Source organism: Micromys minutus (assembly GCF_963924665.1).
Source record: "Micromys minutus genome assembly, chromosome: 32".
In the NCBI taxonomy this organism is placed as follows: domain Eukaryota; kingdom Metazoa; phylum Chordata; class Mammalia; order Rodentia; family Muridae; genus Micromys; species Micromys minutus.
In genome coordinates this window covers 1,366,400-1,393,608 of record NC_137967.1, presented here as the reverse complement: position 1 = coordinate 1,393,608, position 27,209 = coordinate 1,366,400, and the positions used below count along the sequence as shown (strand labels likewise).

The 27,209-nt window shown below is 39.8% G+C and overlaps 2 protein-coding genes across 4 annotated transcripts in view; one reads left to right on the top strand and one right to left on the bottom strand.

The window, feature by feature from the left end:
• Nucleotides 1-27,209, top strand: part of NELL1 (neural EGFL like 1) — a gene marked incomplete at both ends in the record, with an annotated part of 772,717 nt that overhangs the window by 345,304 nt on the left and 400,204 nt on the right. The gene's annotated exons all lie outside the window — the stretch shown is intronic.
• LOC308413793 (succinate dehydrogenase [ubiquinone] cytochrome b small subunit A, mitochondrial-like) lies at nucleotides 419-26,837 on the bottom strand (the record flags this gene model as incomplete). The annotated part of the gene is made up of 3 exons (XM_080908869.1): nucleotides 419-1,346; nucleotides 25,255-25,322; nucleotides 26,696-26,837. 3 exons carry the CDS (start codon nucleotides 26,835-26,837, stop codon nucleotides 1,146-1,148), a joined length of 411 nt encoding a protein of 136 aa, XP_080764995.1. The 3' UTR covers nucleotides 419-1,145.

The following is a 27,209-nucleotide window of genomic DNA, read 5'->3' as shown; positions in this document are numbered from 1 at the left end:
AATGAAAACAATAACTAGGTCATAACAGCTAGTATAATGTAACTATCCCACATACAACTGTAAATGCATTGAATATTTTTGAATAGGTGATGATTTCCCTTGTGGGACATTCATAGCTTAAATATAACCATTAGGATCTTAATTGATGTTGCATTACCTATTAATGGCACAGAGGAAAGAAAACACAAATATTTGCTTAATATGTGTGTATGTGTACACATATGCTCTTAGAAATGACAGAGATACTTTTGTCAATGATAATTCTCATGTTTTGCAGGTGGTCTCTGAGCCTTATCTGGTATTACTCTATTTCTCTACTCCATAGTCTGTGTTTTTTCACCCTCAGCAAGTACCTCAGCAGGACTTGGTTCTTTTCCTAAAGTAGTGACCTATCTCTCTCTCTCTTTTTTTTTTATTATATAATTTTTTATTTAAAAATTTTGCTTTTTCAGAGTACACTTTCTCATTAACAATCCCACAGTGAGAAGACAGTTTATTACTTAGTCATATTTTAGACAGCTCATTCGTGCACAATGAGATATATTTGAAGAGTAAGTCTGTTTGCAATTTGTCACATTTTAACCCACCTAAAAAGGAAAACTCCCAAAATTGAACTTGTCTAAATTTAGCTTTCCTCAATTTCCTTCTTAAGACTTAAAAAATCAGTAGTTGAGAGCCTCTCCAGATTAAAAGTCCCCAAGAAACAGATTCATCAACAGCTGGTGTCACCTGAACAAGAATGGAAGGTTCCAAACAGACTACTTCATGCAAAGTCTGACTCATGAATGAACAGTCCTCCCCCCTGGTCTGAGGAGAGAAGTCTACTCTTATCCCGATAGCAATTAGCTGGCACTCCTTAAAAAAGGGCGATCAAAGGCAACCTGAGCTCATGAAATGTTTAGTTACACCATGAGGCACGTGAGCTGCCAACCATCCTCAGTGGAATATGGAACTCAGACTCACAACTGGTTGAACCTAACTCCTCAAACCTCTTCCTCAACAAATAAATTCTGAAAATGACCATGTAATTAGAAGACGTTCTGCCCACCAGTGGACTTCTCCTTCATCCCCTCCTCACTGTGACGTGAGTGGCGTTGATAAAGCGGAGGCAAGGAGACATACAATCAAAGTGCTATACCAAGAGGTCAGAGCTTCCACAGCATGGCAACCGCTCTGCAGATGCCTACATCATGGTAATTGAAGTAGCAAAGCCCAGCAAAGGTCAAAGCTGAGACTGCTAAGAGGCCGGCCTTGGCAGCCTTCTGCAGTGCGTCCCCATGAACGTAGTCAGTAACCACTTGTCCAATGCCCCAGTGACCGTGCAGGGTGAGGGCCGCAGCCAATAGCTAAAAGACTGGGCTCTTTGTCATTCTACCCGGATTGGGTTGCTGTTGTTTTCCATTGCTTCTAGTCACAGGACATGGTAACAGGAAGAGATGCCCTGAAACAGTTATTCTTAACTTTCTCAATGCTGTGACCCTTTAATAAAGTTCTTCATGTTGTGGTGAACCCAAACCACAAAATTATTTTTTGTGCTACTTCATAGCTGTAATTTTCCTAATGTTATAAATCATAATATAAATATCTGTTATGCAGGATATCTGATATGTGATTCCACTCCCCTAAAAGGTTGCAATCCACAGTTTGAGAAATGTTGCCCTAAAGGACCTCCTCCATTTTAGACATGATTATTCTTACTTCCATTGTGGAGAAGTATTCTAATCTGGATCAATCACTACTCCTACCAAAATGTTCTTGTTTTAGTCTTTTGAAGTAAGGGAGTCAGAAGCCCAAAATAGCCAGGGAGAAATATGGGCTTCCAGTTCTATGGAATGTTTGTGCATCTCCTGGTAAGAGTGCTTTCAAATGTTTGAAACCAACATTTATAAGTCACCAAAACTTCATGGGAACAGGACAGAAAATATTTTCCTAATGGATACTAGGAGTGATAATGAGTAGAACAATTCCCCTTTCTACCTCTTGACTACTGAACCTGTGAATTCTGGCTATAGGAGAAACTGTACTATGTATCTGACACTGAGTCAAAACATGTATTGCCTTCTGAAGATCCCTATCCCAAATCCTCTATGTTACTGCCACCTAATTAGCATTGCAACTATGTCTTCAAAATCCCATTCTACTGCTTTGCCAGTCTTCAAGATAGTGGAACACTTAAAGTGTCCCTTGAGCATGTGTCCTCTGTTGCACGTTTCTGGCTGTGAAGTGAGTTTCTTGGTCAGAAGCAATACTGCCTAGAATATCATGACAGGAGTTGTAACCAAGTCAGCTGTGGTGAGTGGAAATCCATGTTAGAGTCTACCCCCATCTCTGGCACCATGGCTATTTTTACATGGGTCCATTAGGCAATGACACAGATGGCTAGGCAATGATCCTGACTATCCACAGAATGGGTCATTCTGTTCTTCATCACCGAACTCTTCTTCAGCTGAAATCACATCCTGATGAATATTTACACGGAACACAATTATTGTCACACCCTTTGCTCATTTTTTAGAGATTTATCTATATATTTCATTCCCAGATATCTTTCTCACCAATTTTTTCAATCATGTCCTTTCTAAGTTCTTAACCATTAAGCTCATGAATCAGTGAACAATCACACTTCTGTATAATAATGGACTTCTTCTTTATGGCTTGGTAGGTAAGATACTAGTTCATGATAGGCAGTTCAAGTTGTATAGTAACTCAGTGGCCCATTGTCAAACATTCACTTTCCACCATGGCTCAATTATAGACTAAGAACTGTCTTTCAAAGAAAGGTTGTCTGCAGATAATGGTAAACCCTTGCTCCAGAATCCTAAGGGTTACATCCACACATAACATCTACCTCTCATCATGTGTACTACTCTTACAGAGGAGCCAAGTTCAGTTCCCAGTACTCATGTCAGGAGATTTACAGTCACCTGTAACTCCAGATCCAGGGGCTCTAATGCCTTTTTTGGCCTCCAAGGCCAAATTCCTATCCCCTGATAATACATGCATGCATAAATTTTTTAAAATGGAGTTTTAAAAAGCTGAAAAAGTGAAGAAATTCAGAAAGATAAAGAGGGTCATGAATTTCAAATTTTGAAAGTTTTAAAAGGAAATCACTGCAATATAATGAACTAGAAAAATAGGAGGCTCAGTGTTTCTTCAATATAGTAAGAATTTTATCAGATCAATACAAACCAAATAAATATGTAATAATTTAAATGAGGCATAAAACCCATATAGGAAGACATTTCATAAAAGAAGAAAAAATAAATGATCCAATAGAAATAAATTTTTCTGCTATTCAAACAGATGCATATTAAGACAGTTGGGTGATTTTATTCAATGTATTGAATAAGTCAAGATTAAGAAAGTATAACAGTCAGGGATGTGGGCACCTTCACACTTGTGTCTCAGAAAGTAGAAGAGAATGATTTTCCAGCAGGTTTTCTGTCTTAGGGTTTTCATTGCTGTGAAGAGATACTATGACCAAGGCAACTATTATAAAGGATGACATTTAATTGGTTCAGCCCTTTATAGGGAGAAGCATGGCAGCATCCAGGCAGGCATGGCACTAGAAGAGCTGAGAATTTTCCACCTTGTTCCAAAGGCAAACAGGAGAAGATTGGCCCAGAGATGTGTCTTTGATTCTACATTAAAGTCCACGTAGACTTGCATTCTGAAACAGTTCCAAGGTGTGATTTTGCAAATCATACTTTGCAAATGTGACTGATTTTTCTCATTCATGAAGGGACAGTGGAGATTTTGATAATTACTAAAATTGTCATTACCATGATAGGAGTTGAGGGTGTGTGTGTGTGTGTGTGTGTGTGTGTGTGTGTGTGTGTGTGTGTGTACCACAGTGAATGTACTGAACAGAGGTAAGAAGGGTCAGTTTTCTCTTTCCATAATATGTGTCCTGGGATTCAATTCCAAAGATCATGTTTGGCAGCAAGTACTTCTACCTGCTGAGCCATCTTGCTGCCTCCATATTTTTCTACTTTTAAAATTAATGACCATAAATTAATTTTACTCCAGAAAATGTAGGTACTTAAATTATTTTCAGAGGCTCTTAAATGGTTTAAAGAAATTTCTTTGATTTTCTTTTTTTATTCTTTATTTCTTTTGCAGAAAGTTGGTTGATTAAAGCCTGTTCTGTGTACCTTTGAACAAAACAAAGTTGATCTTGAGCTGAAAATACAAACTACTGAAGATGCTGCAGTAAAGCAGTACATTGTGTTCAAGACAATGACCTCTCCACAAAGAGATGTTGATAGTCAGAGATGTGCATAGCTCATCTGTGTATTCGAAGGACCCTGCAACAAAGAGACTGTGGTGTGGATGTGTGTTAGCCCTCAAAACATTCCACATGAATCAAGTTCATGTCATTACCCCCTGAGTTAAGCATAGAGGCTTTATAATTTTATTATATTTTTTCTTTTAAACAAAAGAACAGAGGAAATTTCAAGTTACTTAATCTAAATATGTTTTTTTTTTTTTCTGTGTGGCTCGTGTCTTTCATTGCAATAAAATAGTTTCATGCTGACAGTCATCTTTGGAAATGAAAACATCATGATTTAATGAAATGACATTTTCGAAGCTTTAAGGGAAGCGGATGTTTGGCTTAGCTTATTTAAATTAAATTGTTGTTTTCTTTTGCTTTTATTAGCAGGCACACTGCATACCCCCGTCCCCCTGCCCTTTACTGTGTGCTGAGATTTGGTTTGGAAGGTGGGTAGTAGTGTTAGCATCTACCCTCTTTGTACCATGATACACACTGAGTGGTAGTCATTTTGTTTTAACTCTTCAATAGCAAGATTTACTTAATACGCATTGTCATCCTTCCTAATACACAGGGTATCCATTCATCTTTCACCCAATATTTTCTACAGTGTTATGCTTAAAACTGCAACTCTTGGGTTGGGGAAATGGACTAGTGGTGTGCTTGCTCTGCAGACAGGAGGACATCAGTTTGCATTCTCAGCACTCCTATGAAAAGCTTGGTGTGGCCACCTGTTCCTCTAACTCCAGATCTCCAGAGCTCACTGCACAGCTGCAAGCTTGCAGAACTTCCTTGTCAGTGAGAGATTCTGTCTTAAGAACTACAGACAGTGGAGGAAGATGCTGATGTTCTGCTCTTGCTTCCCCATCAAGGGCATGGGTGTGTGCACCTGCACACTTCTATGGATGGAACGCAGCATGCACACAATGCACACACCAAAACACACAAAATAATACTACTGCATTGTTGCCACAACTCTGATGGGGATACTTCCTTGTAGGAGCATTCAAGGTTGTCTCTCAGGACCTATGTAGTTCAACAAGAGCTATGTACTTTGTTTAATGAGAAATTTAATGAAACGAGTTATAGCTGGGGTTGTTTGTACAGGTGAGGATTCAGGGTGCCAGAACGTTATAGAAATGTGTCATCTTTAATACGATGCTTGGCCTTGTGCAGCAGCATCAGAGGAGCTACCTGTGGGGTTTCCAACAGTCTGTCAGACCTAATTCCTTTGTCCCACTCTGTCACTGTCGGGTCATTTGTTCGCTTCTGTGTCAGGTTCCAGAATGAGATTCATGACATCACTACATTGTGAAAATGAAAGCCACCTTTGGTAGGCAGTGACCCCTCTGCTTGGAGTCATCAAACTGTCACTGGCCTTACTGCTTACTGCTGTGCTGAGCTGCAGAGTGGTGAACCCTGCTTATCCACCAGGGTTCGGTGCTAATCATGCCGGGAGCATGGTAGAACAAAGCTTTTCGCTACCAATGCTCCCACAGCACTGTACCTGGAGTTCTCACCACAGCCTCTCATCCTGTTCAATTAGTGTCCATGTTTACAGTGACTTTATTCAAATTCTTATCTACAGAGTATTTGCTACACTTGCTGAAAAGAATCCTGGGATTTCCCAAGACACTTTACCTCCATTAAACTTTTGACCTGTTCTGGGTTTCTGTCCTGATGAATCAAAGAGCATTCCAGTAGATATTCTTAATTTCTATGCGACAAAGTTTTATTTTATTAACCTAAAGAAAAAATGTTATTTTGCCAACTTGGACAAGTTTGAATTTGGGGGGGGGGGGGAGCAGTAGTGATTCCATTATGCCTCTGACTTCCCACAATCTGAAGAACTGTCATCTGTGCCCTGTGGGTCCCAGCAGAAGCACATGAGGATAAAGCCATAGTTTTGCTCCCATTCTTCTATCGTTGCTGCTACTGGAAGCAAGAGGAGACAGCCGTCTCTGGGTCAGAGGTGGAGAACTCTGTTCTTAAATTTAAACAACCAGTCCTTCCCATGACATGCTCAAGAGCCTGCCTGCTGGGCCAGTTCTCCAGCCATAATGAAAGATGTTCTAAGCTAATGAACCACACGGGATTAAGCACATTAATTAGGTAAATAAAACCTTGGTGTCACTCTCTACTGTGAAGGTCATTTTGTCTTCCCATAGCTCCATCCTTACTTAGCAAAGCCGAGGATTTGCAGTTTGAGTCTTAACTCTGCTACTTATTAGTTGGAGAGAGATGCTTAATTAACTCCCTCTCATATTCCTTTTCTACATAATGAGAATGCCAGTATTCATGGGATTATTGTGAGGGGTAAATTAAATTATATTACATATGTTCAGATTTCGGCATTGAAAGTGCTTAAAAGTTTTAGTTATTAGTATTAACTAATAGGTTGCATGATTTAGCTGTTTCAGCATCTCTTCTCGTTGTTGATGATCTCTGCCCCTGTATTTTTTTTCATAACATTTCTACCAAGGGCTCATTATAATGCTGACACCTAGTAAAATGTTATGCTATTGATTTCAGTGTCCCATTATGTGCCAAATAATGAACCAGCATAGAGAAGAGTAAAACCAAGGAAGGGCAACCTATGAGCAGCCCAGGACCAGCTCCACTGTTAAATCCAAGGAAATATTCGGGGCCTCCCTCCCCCTTTCTGTTTTTAATGGATTATAGAGCATATACTTTCTGCAGTCTAGAACATTTTAAAGACCTAAAGTTGCTGGCTGATTTCCTACCATTTACGCAAAGCCTATATTTAAATCTCAGGGTATAGAAGTAAACGAGACAAACATGTCTCAGTTTCTGGCTCGTGGCTTGCTTCTGGAAATCATAACTCATGAAAAGAAAATTAAGATTTGGTCTTTGTAGCAACCTGAAAAGGAGGGGAGATCTTCTGTGAAATGAGATAAGCCAGGCACAGAAAGACAAGTGTTCCATGATCTTCATGGCACATGAGACATAAAAACCATTGATTTCAATAAATCTGAGAATATAATGGTATTACCAGAAGGGATAGAGAGCAGGGAGAGACTGAGCAGCGGGCACCGAGTGATGGTTGGATGACAGCAAGGAGCTCTGGAGTAACATAGCACAGTTGGGTGACTATAGATTGTGATATTGAACTGCATACTTCATACCCAGATGAAACGATATTTGAAGTTTTTAATATAAATAGGACATGTTTGAAGAGAATAAGTATGCCTAACCCATTTTTATTTAATTTTTTGTTTGAGAGTTTTATACATACATATAATGAATTTTGGTTCATTCCACCTTCAGTCCCTTCCCCTTCGATGCCTACTCTGCACCCTTCCACTTTTTCTTCCAAACTTTATATATACTTTGAAACACAGTGAGTCCATTTAGGGCTATCTGTGGTGTATGAGTGTGGGGTCTTCTACTGCAGCATGAATAACCTTTCAAGGCCTATGTCCTGAAGAAGATGTACTGCCCCTCCTTCAGCAGCCATCAACTGCCAATACCTCTTTAGGTATGGGTGGGGCTTCATATGCCCTTCCTGCATATATGCTGGGCTTTTGGATAGCTTGATCTTGTTTGGATCTTGTGCATCAGTCACAGCCTTTGTGAGTTTCTGTGTGCCATGGCCCTGAGATGCCCTAGAAAACTTTCCCCCACAAGTATCCTTAAACTGCAACCTTGCTGAAACCTCTTCCATGAACTCTGAGGCTTGGGGAGAACAAGTGTGATAGAAATGTCTCATTTAGAATTGAGTCTCCCACAGTCTTCTTCTCTCTACATGTTGACCAGTTGTAAGCCTCTCAGCTACTACTTATTGCAAACAGAAGCTTCTCTTATAAGGTTTGAAAGATGTCCTAACCTGTGGGTACAATGGCAGTAACTTAGGGGACCTTTTGTGGCCATGTTTATTTTGCAGAATTAAGGTCTTGGGTTTTCCCTTTGGTTCAGTTAGCTGACCACAGATTTTTGGCTCTGGTAACAGGACCAGCCATGAGTTCCATTTTGTGGAACAACCTGTACATCTAGTCAGAAAGTGGCAGTTGTTCCATAACACACGTGCCACCATTGTACAGGTGGCATATCTTAATAGACCAGTGTACATTGTAGCTTACAGGATTTATTGCTGTGTAACACTGTTGATGATTTTCCCCATGCTGTAACAGCACCTTCTAGCTATATGGAAGGTAGCCAGTAGGGAACGAAGCCTCCAGATTGGCAACAGCTTGATTTCTCCATGTTGTATGACTCACATATGTGGTGTTTTTAGCAGTCAAGTCCTACCGTCAAATTCCAGAAGGTAACCAAGAATAAATGGCAATAGTCTGTGATGTTTCAGGAGGCCTATTGGACCCACTGACAACTAGAAAAAAGATAGTCTATAGCTGGCATAGGATTTTTATTTGATAACAGTGGGTTTGGGGAGAGGCATTTGTCCCTTGGTTGTAAGGTAACTTCATTAAAAATTTTATATATGAATATGCATGTATTTTAGGAAGTTCTACTACTGTAAGTTTCAGAGTGACATTTTAAATGTCTCTAGTGCTAGTCATCCCCCCATATGTTTCCCATCCTGCACTCTATTTAACTCTTTCTCTTTCACGGTTTCTTCTTTTCTCTTCACATAACCTGCATTGTATCCCCCATCTCTTGAAGTTCATCCATATGGTCCCTTACTACTTTCCTTGTCTCTTTGAGTATTGTGAGAAAACACTCAGAGTTAGCATCCAGATATGAGAGAGAACATGCAGTGTTTGTCTGACAGATGCCGGGTTACCTGACCCCTAGTGATTATTTCTAGTAGCTCCACCTATTTACTTGCAAGTTTTATCATTCCATTTTTATTTGTAACTGAATAATAATATATTGTTGTCTGTCTGTCTGTCTCTCTCTCTCCATATATATAATTTTCTTTATCTGTTCATCATTCAGTGGACACCCAGGCTGTTTCTGTTTCCTGACATGGATGAGAAATTACTCTTTATAGCAGGATATAGAGTCCTTTGGAAATTTTCCCAGGAGAGGAATAGCTCTATCCTAGGGTATATCTAATTCTGTCGTTTGAGGACCCTCCATTCTGAAGGGTGACTGTACAAGTTTGCATCCATGTAAGACAGAATAAGGGGTTCTCTTTTATCATGTACATAGCAATAAGATGAAATCTCAAAGTTGTTTTGATATACATTTCCATGATGGCTAATGAGGTTGAGCGTTTAAGAAATATTTCTCAGCCATTTGTATTTTTTTATTTTGAGAACTCTATTTAGTTCCATGCACAAAATTTAAATTTTTCTCGGTGTTTAGTTCTCTAATTATCTGTATATTTTAGACATCAACTCTGTCAGATGTAAAGCTTTAGTCTCACGAGGTCCTGTTTATCAGTTGTTGGTCTTAATGTATGTGTTACTAGGGTCCTGTTTAAAAAGATATTTCCTATGCCTATAAGTTCAACTGAATTTCCTAATTTCTCATCTAATAGATTTAGGGCATGAGGTTTTATATTGAGGTTCTTAATCTATTTTGAGTTGAGTCTTGTGCACTGTGAAAGATGTAGTTTGATTTTGCTACATGTGACAATCCACTTGTCTTAGAATCATTTCTTGAAGATAAAAAAAAGCAAAACAACAGCAACAACAATAAGAACACTAATAATAGTACAGCTGACCAGCAGGTGGTACTATGTGAGGCAGCAGAAGCAGAGCAGGAATTGGTACTGCTGATGGGCTGAGGGTGGCAGTGATGGGTGGGTTCGACACAATAGGCACAGTAGGTCTTGTCATGGAGGAAAAATGAACAATGAGCACCAATGTTCCAGGCCAGCGAAAAGAGTCAGAGGTGTTCATGGCATCGTCAGGAAACAGGCAGAAAGCCATCTGCGCAGAGCTGTGAGAGCCATGGAATGGTAGCAGAGAAGAAGCAGAGGTGGCAGAGGCCAGATCACTGTGGCTGTGGCTTTTGTTCTGCTGAGCTCTTCCATCTGAAGGATTCCAAGCAGAGGACCCAGTTTCCTATCAGAGAGTCTCGCTTTGTCTCCTGTGAGATGTCTGTAGAGAGCAAGAACAACTGCAGCTCAGAGTGCTGGTGGGGCAGTTTCCATTATCCAGTCCGAGGTACAGGAGATGGGGTGATGGATTTTTAATACATTTTGAAGACAGAGGCCACCAAACATCTTCTGAAGTTATCGTGAGGAGTCGAGTTGTCTGAGAGGATGCGATGCACAGGGTGCCTTCTCATACTGAGTGCTGTGGAAGTCATAGAGTGTGAATAGACTAGTATCATTTACAAAACTCACTGTGGCCTGTTTGTGAAGGAATTATGGGAGGGAGGAATGAATGCAGAGGGCCATAGGGTTTGAACATCTTGTAGGTGTTACACACCACCACATATTTTTTTTGCTGCCAAACGTTTTAAAGGATTTTCATAATTTCTCCTAAGTAATAATTTAATCCCTCTTAGAAATTTAATTGAAAAATAACCTTGATTTGTGAGTTATGTACTCATAAGCCAAGTGAGAACCATCTAACCTACAAATTATATCCAGATGGAGAGAGATTCTTGGCAATTTGTGATTTTAGTTATACAGAATTTGATGCTCTGGCACATTTTGTAGACAAATCAGTGGATATTAAATACTGCTCTGACTTTCTTTTTGAAGTTTTGAAGCAGAATTTAGCAATTTGCAAAATTGATATAGTGAATCCAGTCATTTATAAAATTGATCCAGTGACACATTTTTAGACAAATCACTATGTATCAATATTGACTTTATGCCTTTTATTTTTGAGCACATATGTTTCTTTACAGGTCTTGAAGATTTTTATGGGTTTCTACAAATTTTATAGGCTCATAAGCCTAATGGATTCAACAACAGAAATCCCAGGGGGTTATTTAGGAGCCTGTTTTATGGAAGGGAACTTTTGGAAAGTTCTTAATTTCACTGGCTTTACAGAGGCAAGAGTTTGAGAAAATCCACATGAAAAGTGTCCACCAGCCGTCATTGAATAATGTCTACTAATACATTTTGAAAGGCACTTTGTGCCTGCTGGTCAAATGGATTGTAGAGTTGGTTATAAGAAAATCTTAAGGTCTGAATTCTTGGCTCAGCTTACGTTTAGGCATTTGGGCTGTTTATGTCACTGTGAAAGTATTCTCCACCCTGATGTAGTGAGGATGTTGGGAGAATTATTGACAGGCTTGAAAAACAGATAGAGAATATTGATTTTTTTGTGTGTGTTTACCACTCTTAAGAATGGATTCTTTTATTTTTTGGTAACTTGGTATTGATTGAATGTATTGAACCCATTCTAGTTGTGTTTTAGAGGGTGACACATTGCATGTGGGGTAAATAATTTTAAGGGGATGTTGTTCATTTACCATTGAATTTGCTTTCAGTGGTAAAGAACGGATCACAGTTTTCCAGTGAATCTAGGGAAAAAAATTATCTTTTCCTCCCTCAACTAAGTGCTTTTGTGATTAAATATTCAGATAATTTGCATGTTTCTTGAGAAAGAGGAGATACCAGTTAAAAATAAATCAAACTAGCAGTCTTTAGAGATTATTTATTGTTCAAAATGTGCTAGCAAGGGCCATTTATAAAATCTTGATCCTTTGTAGAGGGATGCCTCTGCATCTGCCCTGTGTGTCCCTGATTCATTTATAGCTTTGAGTATTGTAATTTATTTCATTTTCAGCTTTTCCCTGAGTGGAATTCCTAGTTTCACTGTGTAAAATGAACGTAGTTCATCACTTGTGATGGTTCTCTTTTGCCCATTGGCTGTGGAGTCCTTGTCAGTAATGAAACAAAAAGGCTTTACTGGTTGGCTATCTGAAGACAGATGACAACGCCTGTGACATTTTTTTCCCTTGTTGCCAGCTGCCAGTCTCCTCAGAGAGCCTGTGGATTTGTTCTTGGTGCACCAACCTCACGGCTGTGTAGAAAACCTTAGTGACCAGAGGTCTGCTTGTATTCACTGTTGTCTGATCCCTGCACATTTTGCTTTGCGGATTGACCATCTGTAAAGAATGTTTCACTTTCAATTGCTGTAGTGGCATATGCTTGGAACCCTCAGATGCTTAGTAACTTTAGGGCCATCCTTGGCTATAGGAGGTCCTATTTCAAACAAACATACAAACAACAGTCAACACATAATACCTTACATTCTTCTTTTAGGGTTTAGTGAGTTTGGCAGCCCGAAGCCCTCTGCTGTAGTTCTTTTGGTTTGCCATTAAGAGACCATGACAACAAGATGAGCATTGGTTTTAGACTTTTTAATCTGCAGATTTTTCTTCCCTCTGGCTGCTTTGAACAAGTTAATTTCCATGTTTCTCTGTTGGTCGGTTTACTGGTCTGTGAAATGAAAGTTACCATCGTTCACCCAGTGAGAACTGCAAGGCAGGGTTGGTGTCCTGGGCCCTCACTTCTTGCTCATAGAAAACACTGAGGACAAGAGTACCTGCCCTCTTGTCCTTGACTGCAGCTCTCATGGGAGGAAGAAGGAGAAGCTCAGCACCCCAGCAGTTCCTGAACACAGCACAGTCACTCTACCCTTCACTCTCCATGCCCTCAACAAATTGGCTCAGTGAGTTCATGCCAGTAAATTCCTTTTAATGTTTTATGGCTTTGGTTTGCCCTTAAATCAGAAAAGGGGAGGGTTTTTTTTTTTTTTTTTTTTTTTTTGGTGAAGTTGTAGCTTTTGAACACAGGAATCCCTAAGGAATACAAGGAAAGCTAATGAGCAGGGGAGACCAAGGGACAGAATGCTAAGTCTGGTAGTTGTCTCTGATCATGACTGCTTCAGACACTTGGCATTTTTCACCATATTTTGTGGAAGTCTTGCATTTTAAAGTAGAATTACAGATAAAACCCTAAATCTTGGATGAAATGCTGTGTCTCTAATTAGGTAAGATTGGTTCTCCTGAGACCTTCCATGTACATGGATGAAGACAGTCCACAGTGCTCAGAAGACTGGCTCCTGGAGTGTTTTAGACAAAGGGGAAATGTGATGAAGGAGTTTTGCAAACAGGCAGGGTTTTCCCCCTCTGAAGAAAGATGCCATTAATAAAGGAGTCAGACTCTGCCTGAGGGGCAAATCAGAACGCCTTGGAGATCATTCACCAGGTATATAAAATGAACAAGATCGACTTTTCAACACTTCAACTTATCTCCTCCCCCAACACCGCTGTGTGTGTATGTGTGTGTGTGTGTGTGTGTGTGTGTGTGTGTGTGTGTGTGTGTGTAGACCAGAGACCATTTTGAGTGTCCTCCTTAATTGCTCCACACCTTATTCTTTTGAGCTCATCTCTAAACTCTAGAACTCACTCTGGCTGCATTAGTTACCCAGCTAGCCTTAGAAATTCACTGGTCTCAACCTCTTCTGGTCCAGGACAGTGTATTTCACTGGGGCACTTGGTGGGTGTTGGGAGTCAAACTCAGTTCTTCACACATGTGTGGCAAACACTTTACTGGCAGAGGGGTCTCCAATGCTCCACTCCACACCCTTGAACTTATAATCATGGTATTTTTAGGTCCCATTAAGTGACTGTTTTGCTGAACGGTTTACCGCTCTTTTTTATGAAGACCTCTAGCAGGGAGTGTGCATTCTGTCGTCTGGTAGACTTTGGGTCAGTTCTGAACCCTTAACCAGGAAGAATGCAGACATTTGTGTGGGGAAGATAGAAGGGCATCCTTGGGGAACTGAGGTGCTGCTTTGCCAGTTCTGAAGGCCTTTTTCCCCATGCATCTGCTGGTTTACACCTTTTACATCTCACCTAGTTTAGTCCCTATGAAATACCCCCTTTATTTTAGGTATGAGCATTGGGACTTCACTAATTTGCCTGACCCATCAAGCTAATAAGGAGTAGAATCTGATTTTAGGCAGCATTCTCTAAGCCAAGCCTATGTTTTCTCTTTTTATGAGAATGAGTGGATAATTTTGTAAAGATCAAAATTCACTGACTGGCCTAGAATCCATATGTAAATTGCATATAAATACTCTCACAGAGTTAATTCTCATTCTTATTTCTTTGATCTTCAATATTTATATTTTTCATAGGCACACAATGACACAAACGCACATGCAGATAGAACCGCCAAAACACCCGTAAAAGAGAAATTAGGAACAATTTGTAGAGATGCCTAGAGCATAGCCAGTAGTACCTCAGTGATGAAAAGGGAGAAATCCCAATGGAGCACAGCTGTCATCTTCTCACTTTCAAGGCTGAGGCAGGAGGATTGCAAGATTTAGGTCAGCCTTGGATCAAGTTGGGGAAGGTAATACCTGACTGTTGGGCTTTCAGACAATGTGGGGCTGCCCAACAGATTCCAGAGTCAGTCTGCGTCTCTCCACATGTTGAACAGTGTGGCTACAAGTGAATGGAATAAGCATTTCCTTGTTCTGTTCCCTGATTTTTCAATACACTAAGTTTTTCTCAAGATTGATCCTTAGGACCTCTTACAGTACTTAATGATTCTTAGGTAAAAGAGGCCTTGGGGACCAGTCTCCTTGAACTAAGTCCACGGGATGAGGACTGTATTGTTTCTAAATGTACATACACCCATTTCTTCAGAGTTCAGAGGGCTGAACAGAATCCCACTGAATACAGGCTGGTACTGCCTTCATTCAGAACAATTACTTGTGGAGATGCTTCACTGGGCTCTAAGGATCCAGAGCTGAAAACAGTGACTGGATGTCTTCTCTTGCCACGAACAGAAGTGCTTAGAATTTGTAGACAGGTGTGTTTCTTCCCTGAGTCTGTGGAGTAGCATTCTGCACTGGACACTGTTATATCATAGTGACGGCTCCAAAGATCACTCCAAGAAGGAGTGTTATGGGAGTCCTCATTGGCTGGCATCCAGATTGATTGTGCTGTTGTTCAAGGGAAGGCCATGAAGTTGACCTCATGCTATTCAGTTAAGCCTACCAGTTCACATGATGTGTGACAGACATGTGCTTATGTTTAAAGATTCAAATTAATTTTGGATGTTTTTGGTGTGAATTATTACTCGGGTATTTCTAGGGTCTTTCCTGACATGTTTGGTACTGTAGTTTGGAAAGCACTGATTAAGAATATTAAGAAGAGAATATTGGAAACATATGGACTTTGGCAACAGGTCTAGATGTCTGCTCAGGTTCTCCGTATCCTGTTCGGGTGGCTCTGGGAAAGTCACGTTAGTGCACCGGGCTCCACTGAAAACGCTGTGAATTTTTTACAAAAGTGGAGTATCTAGGTATAATGTCTGCCACACAGTAGGTGTTCTAAAGGCCTTTGTATCTTCACTTTGTCTATTTCTTTTTCACCCTTTAGGCACACAGTCACTCTTGGAGAGTCACGGTATCATGAAGGATGTGTCGTCAGTTAAATGGACAAAGAGCTTGCCAGTCCTAAATGACAGGCATTTTCATTTACACCTCATATGGCCTACTTCTTGGGAGGCTTATGCTTTTTTGTTAAAATAGCCTGATGCTTCATCTATGCTGCCGGGGAACAGGGTAGAGGCCATCTTGCTGAATTGAGTGAGACAAAGATTCCTTTCAGTATCCCTTCTCCTTTGAGACTTGCTCATTTAACAGACAGGGAGATAAAATACCCACCTAAGAAAAAGCAAAGTGTCAGGGCTGGTGACTCGTATTCAGGAATTGGAGGCAGGTGACTCAGGAGTTCAAGATCACCCTTGGATCTATGACATCTGCCACCCAAAGGCAAAATATTAATCAAAGGAAGACCGTGGAAGTGGAAGACGTAGTGTTCAAGGATACTAGATGAACTTTAGAATTCATCTTTTGTCCTCGAGATTTTAAAAGTTCAGTTTCTCAGGAGTTAATATTAGAGTTGAAAAAAACCAAAAAGCCATGTAACAAGGCTGATGTGGCATCGTCTACTTCAAGGGGACCTTGAAGGTTCTGAGACTGAAAACAAATAGTAATGAGCCTTCCATACTTTGAGAAAAAAAAAAAAAAGCACAGGATGTACTTATTTTGTACTCATTTGAAAATGTCCCTTCCCCATTTCTTTTGTTATATCCTATCCTGTTTCTTATCTCGTATAAAGCCTGGTGTGGGCTAAGCCCACGCAACTCCATGCAGTGGCTTTTGAGTATATATATCACACCTGTCATGATGAATTACAAAGATCCCCATGACACTAAAATTAGCATCTGAAGTAAATCTGAGGAATCATTGTTCAAGGGCTGAGATGAATGTGTCTTTAAAAGTATGTCTGAGAGGGAGGACGCAGAGGAACAGCGCCTTTGAGCGAATATCAAACATCAGGGATCTTGCTAGCATGTTGCTTTTATTCTGACAATTGGGAGCCTCCTTAACCTAACTGCTTGAAAACCAACAAATGTATTCTAAAGACAGCAGATAGTCAGAGACCTAAACCTGGCTTCACATCCCTCCCAAATGACTGTCAATGCCACGTCAGAACCTCAGATTGGCAGGTCAGCTGTGAGATTAGGTTATCTGTGGGATCAGTAATACATTTTTGATATCTTCCTTGTCTACTGTGTAATCTTGGATAGATGTTTGAGCTTTGGTTACATCTTTTTAAAAATACAAATGATATATTATGAACAGAAAGGAAATAAACTGATTAATCTTATTGTGTGCTGTCTTTGGAGAAAGGACAATGTCTGGTGTGAACATGGCTTTTTTTCCTAATTCCCACAGCAGGTGGTTAAATTACTTAATCATGAGTAGGTAACACATTACGCATTCGACAGCAGGTTTGACATATACTGATCATTTCATGAATGGCAAAGACCATGCTAATAATAACAGTGGTCATACAATTAACAGCAATGTAGAACATCTGCCAAAATTAAAAATAATATATATATATATATATATATATATATATATATATATATATATATATATATATACATACATATATATCGAAGACTATTTTGGAACCAGGAAAAAGACTGGATACTTTTTTTTACATTTTTATTGGATATTTTATGTATTCACATTTCAGATGTTATCCCCTTTCCTGGTTTCCCCCTCTCCCATTTCTCCTCCCCTTGCTTCTATGAGGATGCTCCCCCTCCCACCCACCTACTCCCACCTTACCACCCTGATGTTCCCTTACACTGGGGAAATGACTCTTCACAGGAACAAGGGCTTCTCTTATTAATGCCAGACAATGCAATCCTTTGCTACATATGAGGCTGGACCCATAGGTCCCCCCATGTGTACTCCTTGGTTGATGGTTTGGTCCCTGGGAGCTCTGGCGGGGGGGGGGGTCTGGTTGGTTGATATTGTTGCTGATATTCTTCCCATGAGGTTGCAAACCACTTCAGCTCCTTCAGTCATTTTTTCTAACTCTTCATTTGGGGTTCCCATGCTCAGTCCAATGGTTAGAGGCAACCATCTTAATCTCTGTCAGTATGACTCTAGCAGAACCGCTCAGGAGACATCCATATCAGGCTCTTGTCAGCAAGCACTTCTTGGCATTAGCAATAGTGCCTGGTGGCTGCATATGGGATGGATCCTCAGGTCGGGCAGTCTCTGGATGGCCTTTTCTTCACTGCTTTTCTCTTTGTCCCTGTATTTTCTCCTGTGAGTATTTTGTTCTCCCTGCTAAGAACAACTGAAGCATCTACATTTTTTGTCTTCCTTCTTCAGAAACTTCATATGGTCTGTGAAATTCTTAGGCAAATGGATGGAACTAGAAAATACCATCCTGAGTGAGGTAACCCAGTCACAAAAGAACACACATGGTATGCACTCCCTGATAAGTGGATGTTAGCCCCAAAGTTTGGAATACCGAAGATACAATTCACAGACTAGATACTTTTTAAGTGAAGTTCTTTTGAATCAGCCTTCTGTCTCTCAAAGCTCCTTTGATGCAATTTGTATAGCTTCTGTCAAGTCTCTGGCCAACTCTCTTCATAAGGCCAAACATTGAGGATGGCTTCACTTCCAGCCTTTCCAGCTTTCAGGATCCAGTTTCCATTTGCAGACTGTCAGGTGTCATTAGGGGAAGCAGCAGGTGGCTCCTGGGCACAGACATCTGAAATCAAAGCTTGACACTAAGGGAGGAAGGGGGATGGTGATTTCTTTGAGACCCTTTGTGCAGTAGGTGACTTAATGAAGTGGTCACCCAAAGAAAGCATTTTGATTTCTCTCTTGAACAATTAGAATCTTAAAAAAAAAAGAATCTATTTAGCCTTCTCACAGGCATGGTATTTGTGATGCCTCTGGGAGGTTGCTTTTAGCACTGATAGGTGGGTTTGTCTCACAACAGTGACTAGGCCTTTTCTCATGCTGCCAAGTTAATGGCAGGAGTCCAGGATAAACATGGGAAACTGGGAAGCCACCATCTTCTCTGGATTGTCCCATTGGCAATATATGCTGAAGATAATGAATTTAAATTAGTAACTAAGACACTTTTATGAGGGCTTGATTCATTAGTTTGTTTAGCTTTGTGGTAGAAGCCTTTAGGAACACTTGTGTTTGGCAGGTAAGTGCTTAGAGGCCTGGTGCTGCTAATAGCCAAATGGTTCACAACAATCAAGTGAATAAACAGGTTGATTATTAGACAGGAGTGCCGGGGGCTGGAATAGCAACACATGAGACGCAGCAATATATGGCTGTCATCACGGCTACACAGAACACGTTTCTCCCTATTCTTGTCCTGTCCAGGGTGATATCGGGATTTTTATTTATAATTCCCGAATAAGTTGTTATTTTTTCTCTCTTCAGCTGCAGAATCCTGACTTGAATTGTATTTTCATTTTAAACATCAATAGTTCTTTGTGTGAGAGCATTCTTTTGGCCTGAAAGTTCCTGGCATTTTCTACAAGGAATATAGCTGAGTAACAATTCTTTACAGGGATGGGAGAAATAAAAAATAACAGGCTAAAGATGCGTGGTTAAGTTGTAAGAATCCTAGCAGATAAAGCTCAGCAAAGACTTATACAGAAAGAGACATGCTGCTCAGCCAGAGACATGGGAAAAGAGGAAATCCCTCCTTCTCCAAAGAGCAAATAGCATAAGCTTCAAAGCTGTAGTGAGATGCAGCTGCCTCAGGCAGCCCTGCCAGTGAAGTGTGTACCTTAATTTTATTGTATCAGCAAAGGCTTTTGTCTTCTGACGGTTAACCAGAGTGTGTGCTATTAGCCACGTATGTACATACCAGCACCATGGCTGTAGCCTGTGTTCATTAGCATGTACCGTGCTTTTGTTTAAGTAGACAGAGCTGGGCACTGTGTGCCTGGCTTTTAATATAAATGCCTCTTTTTTGTTTTTTTTTTTTTATGATTGAAATCTGTTCTATTTATTTCTTTCTAAATTTTATATATTTACATATACCATATCATAATTATTCACTGTTTGCATGATTTCTATTACATAAAAACCATTTCAAATGCAATAAATTTTGTTGTCATAAAACAACAAAATACCCTCAATTTATAAAAATACAGGGACAGCTATATTCATGACCATATACACAAGAGAGAAAGGTATTGTCCACAGCACAGCTTCTATACATATCAGTTGACACACTTGTCTACAAGGTCTAGGATTACTTTAATAACAGTGAAAAAGGGTCATTTTACAACTGCTTTCTTTTTATTGAGATAATTATATATAAATATAAATGCCTCTTAATTCTGTCATTTTTATAGCATTTAAAAGCCATTTTATTTTGTGTATCATGAGTGTGTGTATATGTATGGGTGTGAGTGTTTGCCTTTTGTATGTGTACAGGAGTATGCCTCTGTGTATGTTTTCTTAAGGGTGTGTGGAGAAGATGATATTTCTACCCTGAATGTAGGCAGCAGCATGTCATAGGCTGGGGTCCTGGGATGAATCAAAGGGAGACAGTAAAATGAACTTTATCCTTCATCTCTTAATTGTGGACACTCTGTGACCTCAAGCTCTTGACATTAGGATGGATGGTATTTTCAAACATTTATATGGAATAAACCTTCCTTCTGCAACTAGCTTTTAGTAAGTAGTCAGAACAGTGAGAAAATATAGCTAACGCATAGGGCAAGCCCTTGATGCTTAAAGCCCTATGTGGCATCACAGTAAAGTGGTCAAGGGGTACTTGCTGAGAAATGAGGAAATTAAGGGAAGGCAAGATCACAGAAGCAAAGATTGTCTCATAAAACCCACACAAGGAAAGTTTCATAGGGAAGCAGAGGGGTTCTTTTGTTTGTTTGTTTTGCTTTTCAAAAAATAAGGAGAAATGTGGTGGGGTGAGTGCAGCAAAAACAGTGCATTACAGTTACTTTTATTTCTTTCTCTTTTAGGGATGTATTTCTGAAAAAGATTTTTGTAGCTCTAGGTTCAGCCAATTAATTCTAGTACTATAAATAAATATTTCTCATCTTTTCTTGACAAGTGTACAAAGACAGTAGAAGTGACGTTAAAGAAGTTTCTCGTATTTGGAAGACAAAGATTTTGAGAATCAGAAATGTACTTATTGCATGTGAAGTAGTACGGAGCTTTGTATGTGTGTTCTTTTCAATACAAATATTTGGAAGTTCACAGAAAAAAATTAGAATGAGATGGAGAAAGAAAGAGGTCTTAAATTTATTAGTCAAGGATGAGTCTTTGTTAAATTGCATTTCTAAGACAGGAAGGACCTTGCTTCCTGACATGTCGTCCTGAGACCTTCAGGGATGGCACCAACAGGGACCATGTTTAGAAAGGCAGAATGCAAAGACCCTTTTAGAATTATGGAATCATATTGTGTCTGTTAAGAAGACTCTTAGGTGGTATTGGGCACTGATGGATAAGAAGCTGTGCTGTGGAAAACAGAGGACCTGACGATGTGATGCACATATAACAAAGTTCACTTGTATGGGATGGGTTTTTATTTTTTCTCTATAATTCTAATGTACAGCTGAGACAAGAATATACCAGAGGAGAATGATGGTTGACTGTCCTATTTTCCTAGCAGAAATATATCCTGAGACTAGACAATGGAGATCTAATTGTTAATTTTGTAAGGGATAGCTCATTCATTTACATCTTGTATTGTGTCTGTATGATTTGGTAGACTATATCAGAAGAGTTACACTTGAGGTTTTTCTTAATTATCCCTCATGTGGAGCCTTTTTTTTTCCTTCCAGAAATCAGAGGGATTCCATAGTACATAAAATGTTTAGAACTTGTACCAGATTCAAGGCAACCATACTCCACAGGTGCCACAGCAGGCACAGTGTTCTAATTTCTTCTATGTTACTATGATAAGACATTTTGACCAAAAGAAACTTAGGTGAGGAAAGGGTTTATTTGGTTTGAACTTCTACATCATAAACCAGCATTGGAGGAAGTCTGGGCAGGAATTCAAATAAGAACAAGAAATCGGGGAGAAACAGTGCTTACTGGGCCACTCGTGGGGTTCATACTTAGCCAGTGATCTTAAACACTCAAGGACCACCTGCCTAGGGAATGGTCTGCCCACAATGGGCTCTACTCTCCTACATCAATTAACAGTCTCTCCACTCACATGCCTAAAGGAATGGTATAGGGAATTTCTTCATGGTGGATTTCCTCGGTGTTTACTATAGGCTGCAGCAAGCTGCCAACTAAAACATACTGTATCCAAGAATTCCTGAACAAATGACTTGTGTTGATTTCACCTATGGTGAATTTAGTCAAGGGTTTGTAGGAATCATGGACTGGAAACAGTGTGTATGTGAGCAATTAGGACTTTTATTTTGTAAGATGGATGTCACATAAGGACTTTAGTTTTTCTCAGTTTCCTAGCACCAAAAAGATTTTATAGGCTCAGAGACCAGGAAGAAAAAGTAAGAGACTACCCTGGCAAATCTAATGTGTGATGACTTTTCACAGAAGTTGAGTTAAGCTTCCTTCATGTGAATCTGCCTCCCTATTTTAAGCCAGGTAAAAGGAAATGAAAGAACTCATGAGAATCAACGTAGTGGAAGAAGTCATCTGTACCCCATGATTGTGCAATCATTCTCTGCCCATGTCTCCAAGTGAATATTGAGGATGACTCAAGTCATATTATGACAAAGATTTATAAAATTCGCAGGTTCAAATGTAGCTTCAAACTACCTATATAGCTCAGGTGGTTCTTGAACTTCTGACTCTATTTCCTTAGCTTTCTGAGAGCTCAGCTCACAGGCATATATAGTACCATGCTTGGCCCACAGTCTTCCTAGAAATCATCTGATAAAAAGTTGGCAAGGTAAAATATAGGAAGGCAAATGTGAGATAATAGTGATTGATTCTCTGCTATAAATTCAGCTTTAATTATTTAGCTTCTTTTTGTGAGACCCAGTTCTGCATTTCTAATAAAAATCTTCAAGCACTCCAAAGGGTAAAACAAACAAACAAACAAACAAACCATGCCAGCAATAATTAAAAACATAGCAAACAAATCTGAGCAGAGACACTGCTGAGAATGTCTATTAAAAAGAAAATTACAGGTAAATGTATTAAAAGAACTGAGACTAGTCACTTGAGGTTGGTGAAATGGAAAATCTATAATGAAGACATCAAAGATAGAAATCCAGGTTTACCACTAACGTACAAAACCAAAGTAAAGCTTTACCCAAGCAAGAAGATCAGTGGAAACCTAAGTCCAGGTGCAGATTTTAACATAACATTTTTGGATCATAACAAGTGAAACAGAAGGTAATTTAGGTATTAATCAATTAATAAAGACAAGTTTACAACTGTGTCTCAATAGGTCTACAGTACAGAAAATAGTTCTGCCTTTCAGCTGTGCATGGAATGTTACTGACAATGGTAGCAGAAATATCAGTCAAACCACTAACCCTGGAATTATTCAGACTCTGCTTTTTTGACATCTGGCACAATAGAGTCCAGAAGAATTGACAGAGGTTTCAGGGGACTTAGAAACCTTAGAAATGTGTACTATAATTGACTTTATAAATAGCTATTAGCACACACACAGAAAGCCACACACACATACATACCTCTCTGCTTACTCATACATAGGACATACACACACACACACACACACACACACACACACACACACACACACACACACACACACCCTTCTGCTTACTCATACCAAGGCCAGGCCAGGCCACCAGACATTTGATGTCTTTTATAACTGTGTACCTTATTACCTTATTGTAAGGTCTCTCACTGAATCTTAACCTTGCCTTTTCATCTATACTGCCTGGCTAGCTATCTCTCACGATTCACCTACCTCAACTCCCTGGTGCTGAGGTTACAAGAACATCCAGCTATGCTCAGGATTTTTTCTGGAGATCTAAACTCAGATCCTCATACTTGCTGATCAAGCACTCTCACTATTGAGCCGTCACCCCCGGCTCATAAATCATTAGTTTAACAAGAAATAAAACATAACTCATGAGTAATAGAATTTCCCTGAATAAATGTAGCACTCTGTGGCAAGAGAATGGGGTATGACCTCAACAGTACTTGAAGCGATCAATGCCTTCATGTACTTGGTTATTCAGGATTGCGGTTAGAGCATCAGGGAGGATATTGAAAATAGATAAGGAAAGTTGGAGGAGACAGTTAACAGTTGCTAATGGATGAGTCATGAGTAGAGTTTGATGATAGTGTGGTGGGTACTACCTGTGGAGGGTGGTTTCTGAGTAGAGGGGCAAGAATGACTGATCCTGGACATAGTTCTTTTAAGTCATTACTATTATCTAACAAGGCCACAGTTATCATGAGGTCGGTAGTAGAAAGCATTTACTTAAATAATAGGAAGTGTTTTCTAAGAGTTTGGTAAACACCCGGGAGTGGCAGAGCATTGTGTAACCCAGCTACTCAGAAAACTGAAGTAGGATGGTTGTGAGTCTGAGGCCATTCAGAGCAACTTAGTCCCCATGTGAAAACTAAATGAAAGGAGATGATGACTTTATATTAAGAAAAAGAAATGACAAAACACTGTGCATGTGTATAACACACTCTACAAACTCAGTTTTTCTGTGGCTGGAATGACACCTTCCCCTTTCTGTCCTCGACCCTTAGCCCTTCTATTCTCCTTAGCCTTCCCATTGTTTCTTGAGTCTGACTTTGAGTCCTTTATGTGATTCATTATTAAATGATTTACATATACACATGGCTAGAAGTAGAGACTGTTGCTAAGTTCTTATGCGACTCTATGTGTGTTGGAGGTGCATCTGTGGGAGCATGCATGCAAAACTCTTGTCCTGTTTCAGATCTAAGCTTGGCTTCCTCTCTGTGGCTGGGCTATTCTTTAACCCAGACCAACATTACTGTGTGAATCTCAGGTTGTTTTTCTAGATTTGATTCTATAAGAATGTTCCATTTAATGTTCTTGTACTTGTATGTTTGTGGACATGGCTCATGCACAAGGTTTTCTATAGGAACAATCCTTACGAATAAACTATTCTATGACAGTGGTACAACTGTATAAGAATATATAATCACTGTATAATAATACTACAATACTATATACACCCTTTATTGTGCCATTACCAGCAAAGTGCATATGCATTAGTCAGTCTGGTGCTATTATACACATATGTGTAAAAATGTATGTGTAAGCACAACATACCAACACATGTGGATGTAAGATACTGTCCCCTTGCTTTGACATGTTCTTGCTTGAGTATGTTTTCATATGTCTAAAAGCCAATTCATTTTCTCCAGAAATCTATTTTTCATTTGTTCTCATATTTCTATTTATGTCTTCTACTATTCTCCTGTTAATTTGCATGAACCTTTTCCACTTGATCTTACCCCAAATGCCATGAAGCTATTAAACATTTTATCTATGAAGAAATGTAATTCTTTTTATACCATATGAATAACCTATTCATTTTTTTATGCATTTTTTTGCTTTGTTGATTTTCCCTAGAGTGCTTGGTATTTATATTATTGCTGCAATGAAGACCTAGCCTCCGTGTGCTTAGTAACTAAATCACAGCCAGTTTGTCAGAAGAACTGTTTTTAATCAGTATATAAAGCTGCCTTTTATGATAGGGACTTTTAACATATTCTTGGCTTGAGAGAGTTGAATGTTGTGTGCAGAACCTGCTTCGTCTTCAGCTGTCCAGGTGAAACCTGTATATCCCACTTCACTCCACTGTGGATTTCAAATCCTAGAGGATTAAACATCTCCTTGACTTCCATTTCAACATAGGAGCATTGTTATTTTTTATTGAAATCACATGACTGTTGAGACCAACTCTTTGAGTTTGCAGCTTCCTTCCTACCTTCTGGACCACTGTCTTTTGTTTCCACCCATCTACATAGCTTTGTCTCCCTCTCTGTCTCTTTAAGCAAGTTGCTGTTCTCATCCCCATTTCTACACCTGCTGGGCAGAACCCACTCAAATGGCCCAGGTGCATATGCAGCAGAGGATAGCATTTTCTGACATCAATGGGAAGAAAGGCCTTTGGCCTATTGAAGGCTTGTTTTCCCAGTGGAGGGGAATGCCAAGTTGCTGAGGTGGGCGAGGGTGGTTGGGAGAGGGAGCACCTTCATGGAGGCAATGGGGGGAGAGGAGATTGTGGGAAAGGGATAACATCTGAAATGTAAATGCAGAGAATATCCAATAAAAAAGTTGAAAAAAAAAACCCAATATGATCAACTTGTGATCTCTCATTGCCCAGTGCTGTTTAAACACTCTTTCTCATGGTTGAAAGACTTATATTGCAATGAGTTATCTGGTAATGGCTAACCTTTTCATTGTCACAAATGAAAACATTGTTTGAAATCTTATACGTATTATTTAGGCTCAAAATTTTATCGTTTCTGTTTTCCTAGCTCACCAATCCTTATGGGAAAAATACTTTATTGTAATATCATTCATTGATTCATTTTTTCCTGGTTTTATGTCTTATCTTTCCTCTGGCTTTTGGTACACATGAATCACATAGCCTGTCATTTTAACTTTTGGGAAAATATTGAATTATCCTGGCCTTTTTCATCCACCTTTGCACCTCCCAGTCTTTGATAAACTCAATATCTACCCTGTTTACAATTGTCCCTGGGTAAATGATCCTACCAGAGACATTGATGGGGAGTTATATCAATGACCACATAGAAATCCACAAAGCACCTCCCATCATTGGAGGATTCACTGGTAACCTTGGTGCATCCTCACCCACATCAAACTCTTAGTCTCCTGGTCTTGTTCTCACCTTCAGTCTTTTGATCTTACTTTGTCTCTGAGCAAAGAGGTTTTCAGAAGGGAACCCTCTCCTCATGTCACCCACCCCCACCCATTCCGGTTCCCAGCAGCTCCCTCTTCCTGTGTAGCAACTGGCTTATGTATCATTATAGGCATGCCCCTACCTGACCTTCTCATTCTGCTCTCCAGAGATTTTTCAGTGACCTTTGGTTGTCTCCCGAAATCTATTTCACCATCTCTCTGGGGTTGTTTCTGTCAAGAGTCTATCATTGGTTTTCATGCTACACAGGATTCCGTCATTGTCCTTGTCCCCTCACCAGCCCTATTCCGTCGACATACCTTCTCGTTCAATTAGCTGAGAATGAATTGTGCAGGGCCTTCCAATGTTCTGGTCATATCTACTCTCATCTGTCACCTTGTCACTGGCAGCCTTTCCACTCAAGAAGTCTGATTTACAGGGCACAGGTCCTGTGGTGACCATAGTCTCTCCCAGTAGCAGCTCACCTCTGCTCATCACATGCCCTCCCTTCACTCTGTATCCTCGGTAACAGATTGTCTCCCTCTCCACTTTTCACATCTCCTTTTCTTTTGTGCCTCTGCATGTGACTCTTTCATCCAAACAACAAAACCAGCTCTCCAGGCTTCAGATCTTGCCTCATTTCTTTGTTCCCTTTTCCCAATTGAAAAGCATTCAGAAATTAATCCCACTGGTCCTTATCTTTTCTGTAAACTGCATTTTGTTCCAAATGAACAATTACCCTTCCCAAGTCATAGGAAAGAATATGTGTCTTAGGCTTCACTTTCCACTGTGAACATGCTTCCTTCTGTGTGTTCCTTGTCACTCTTTGCTGCT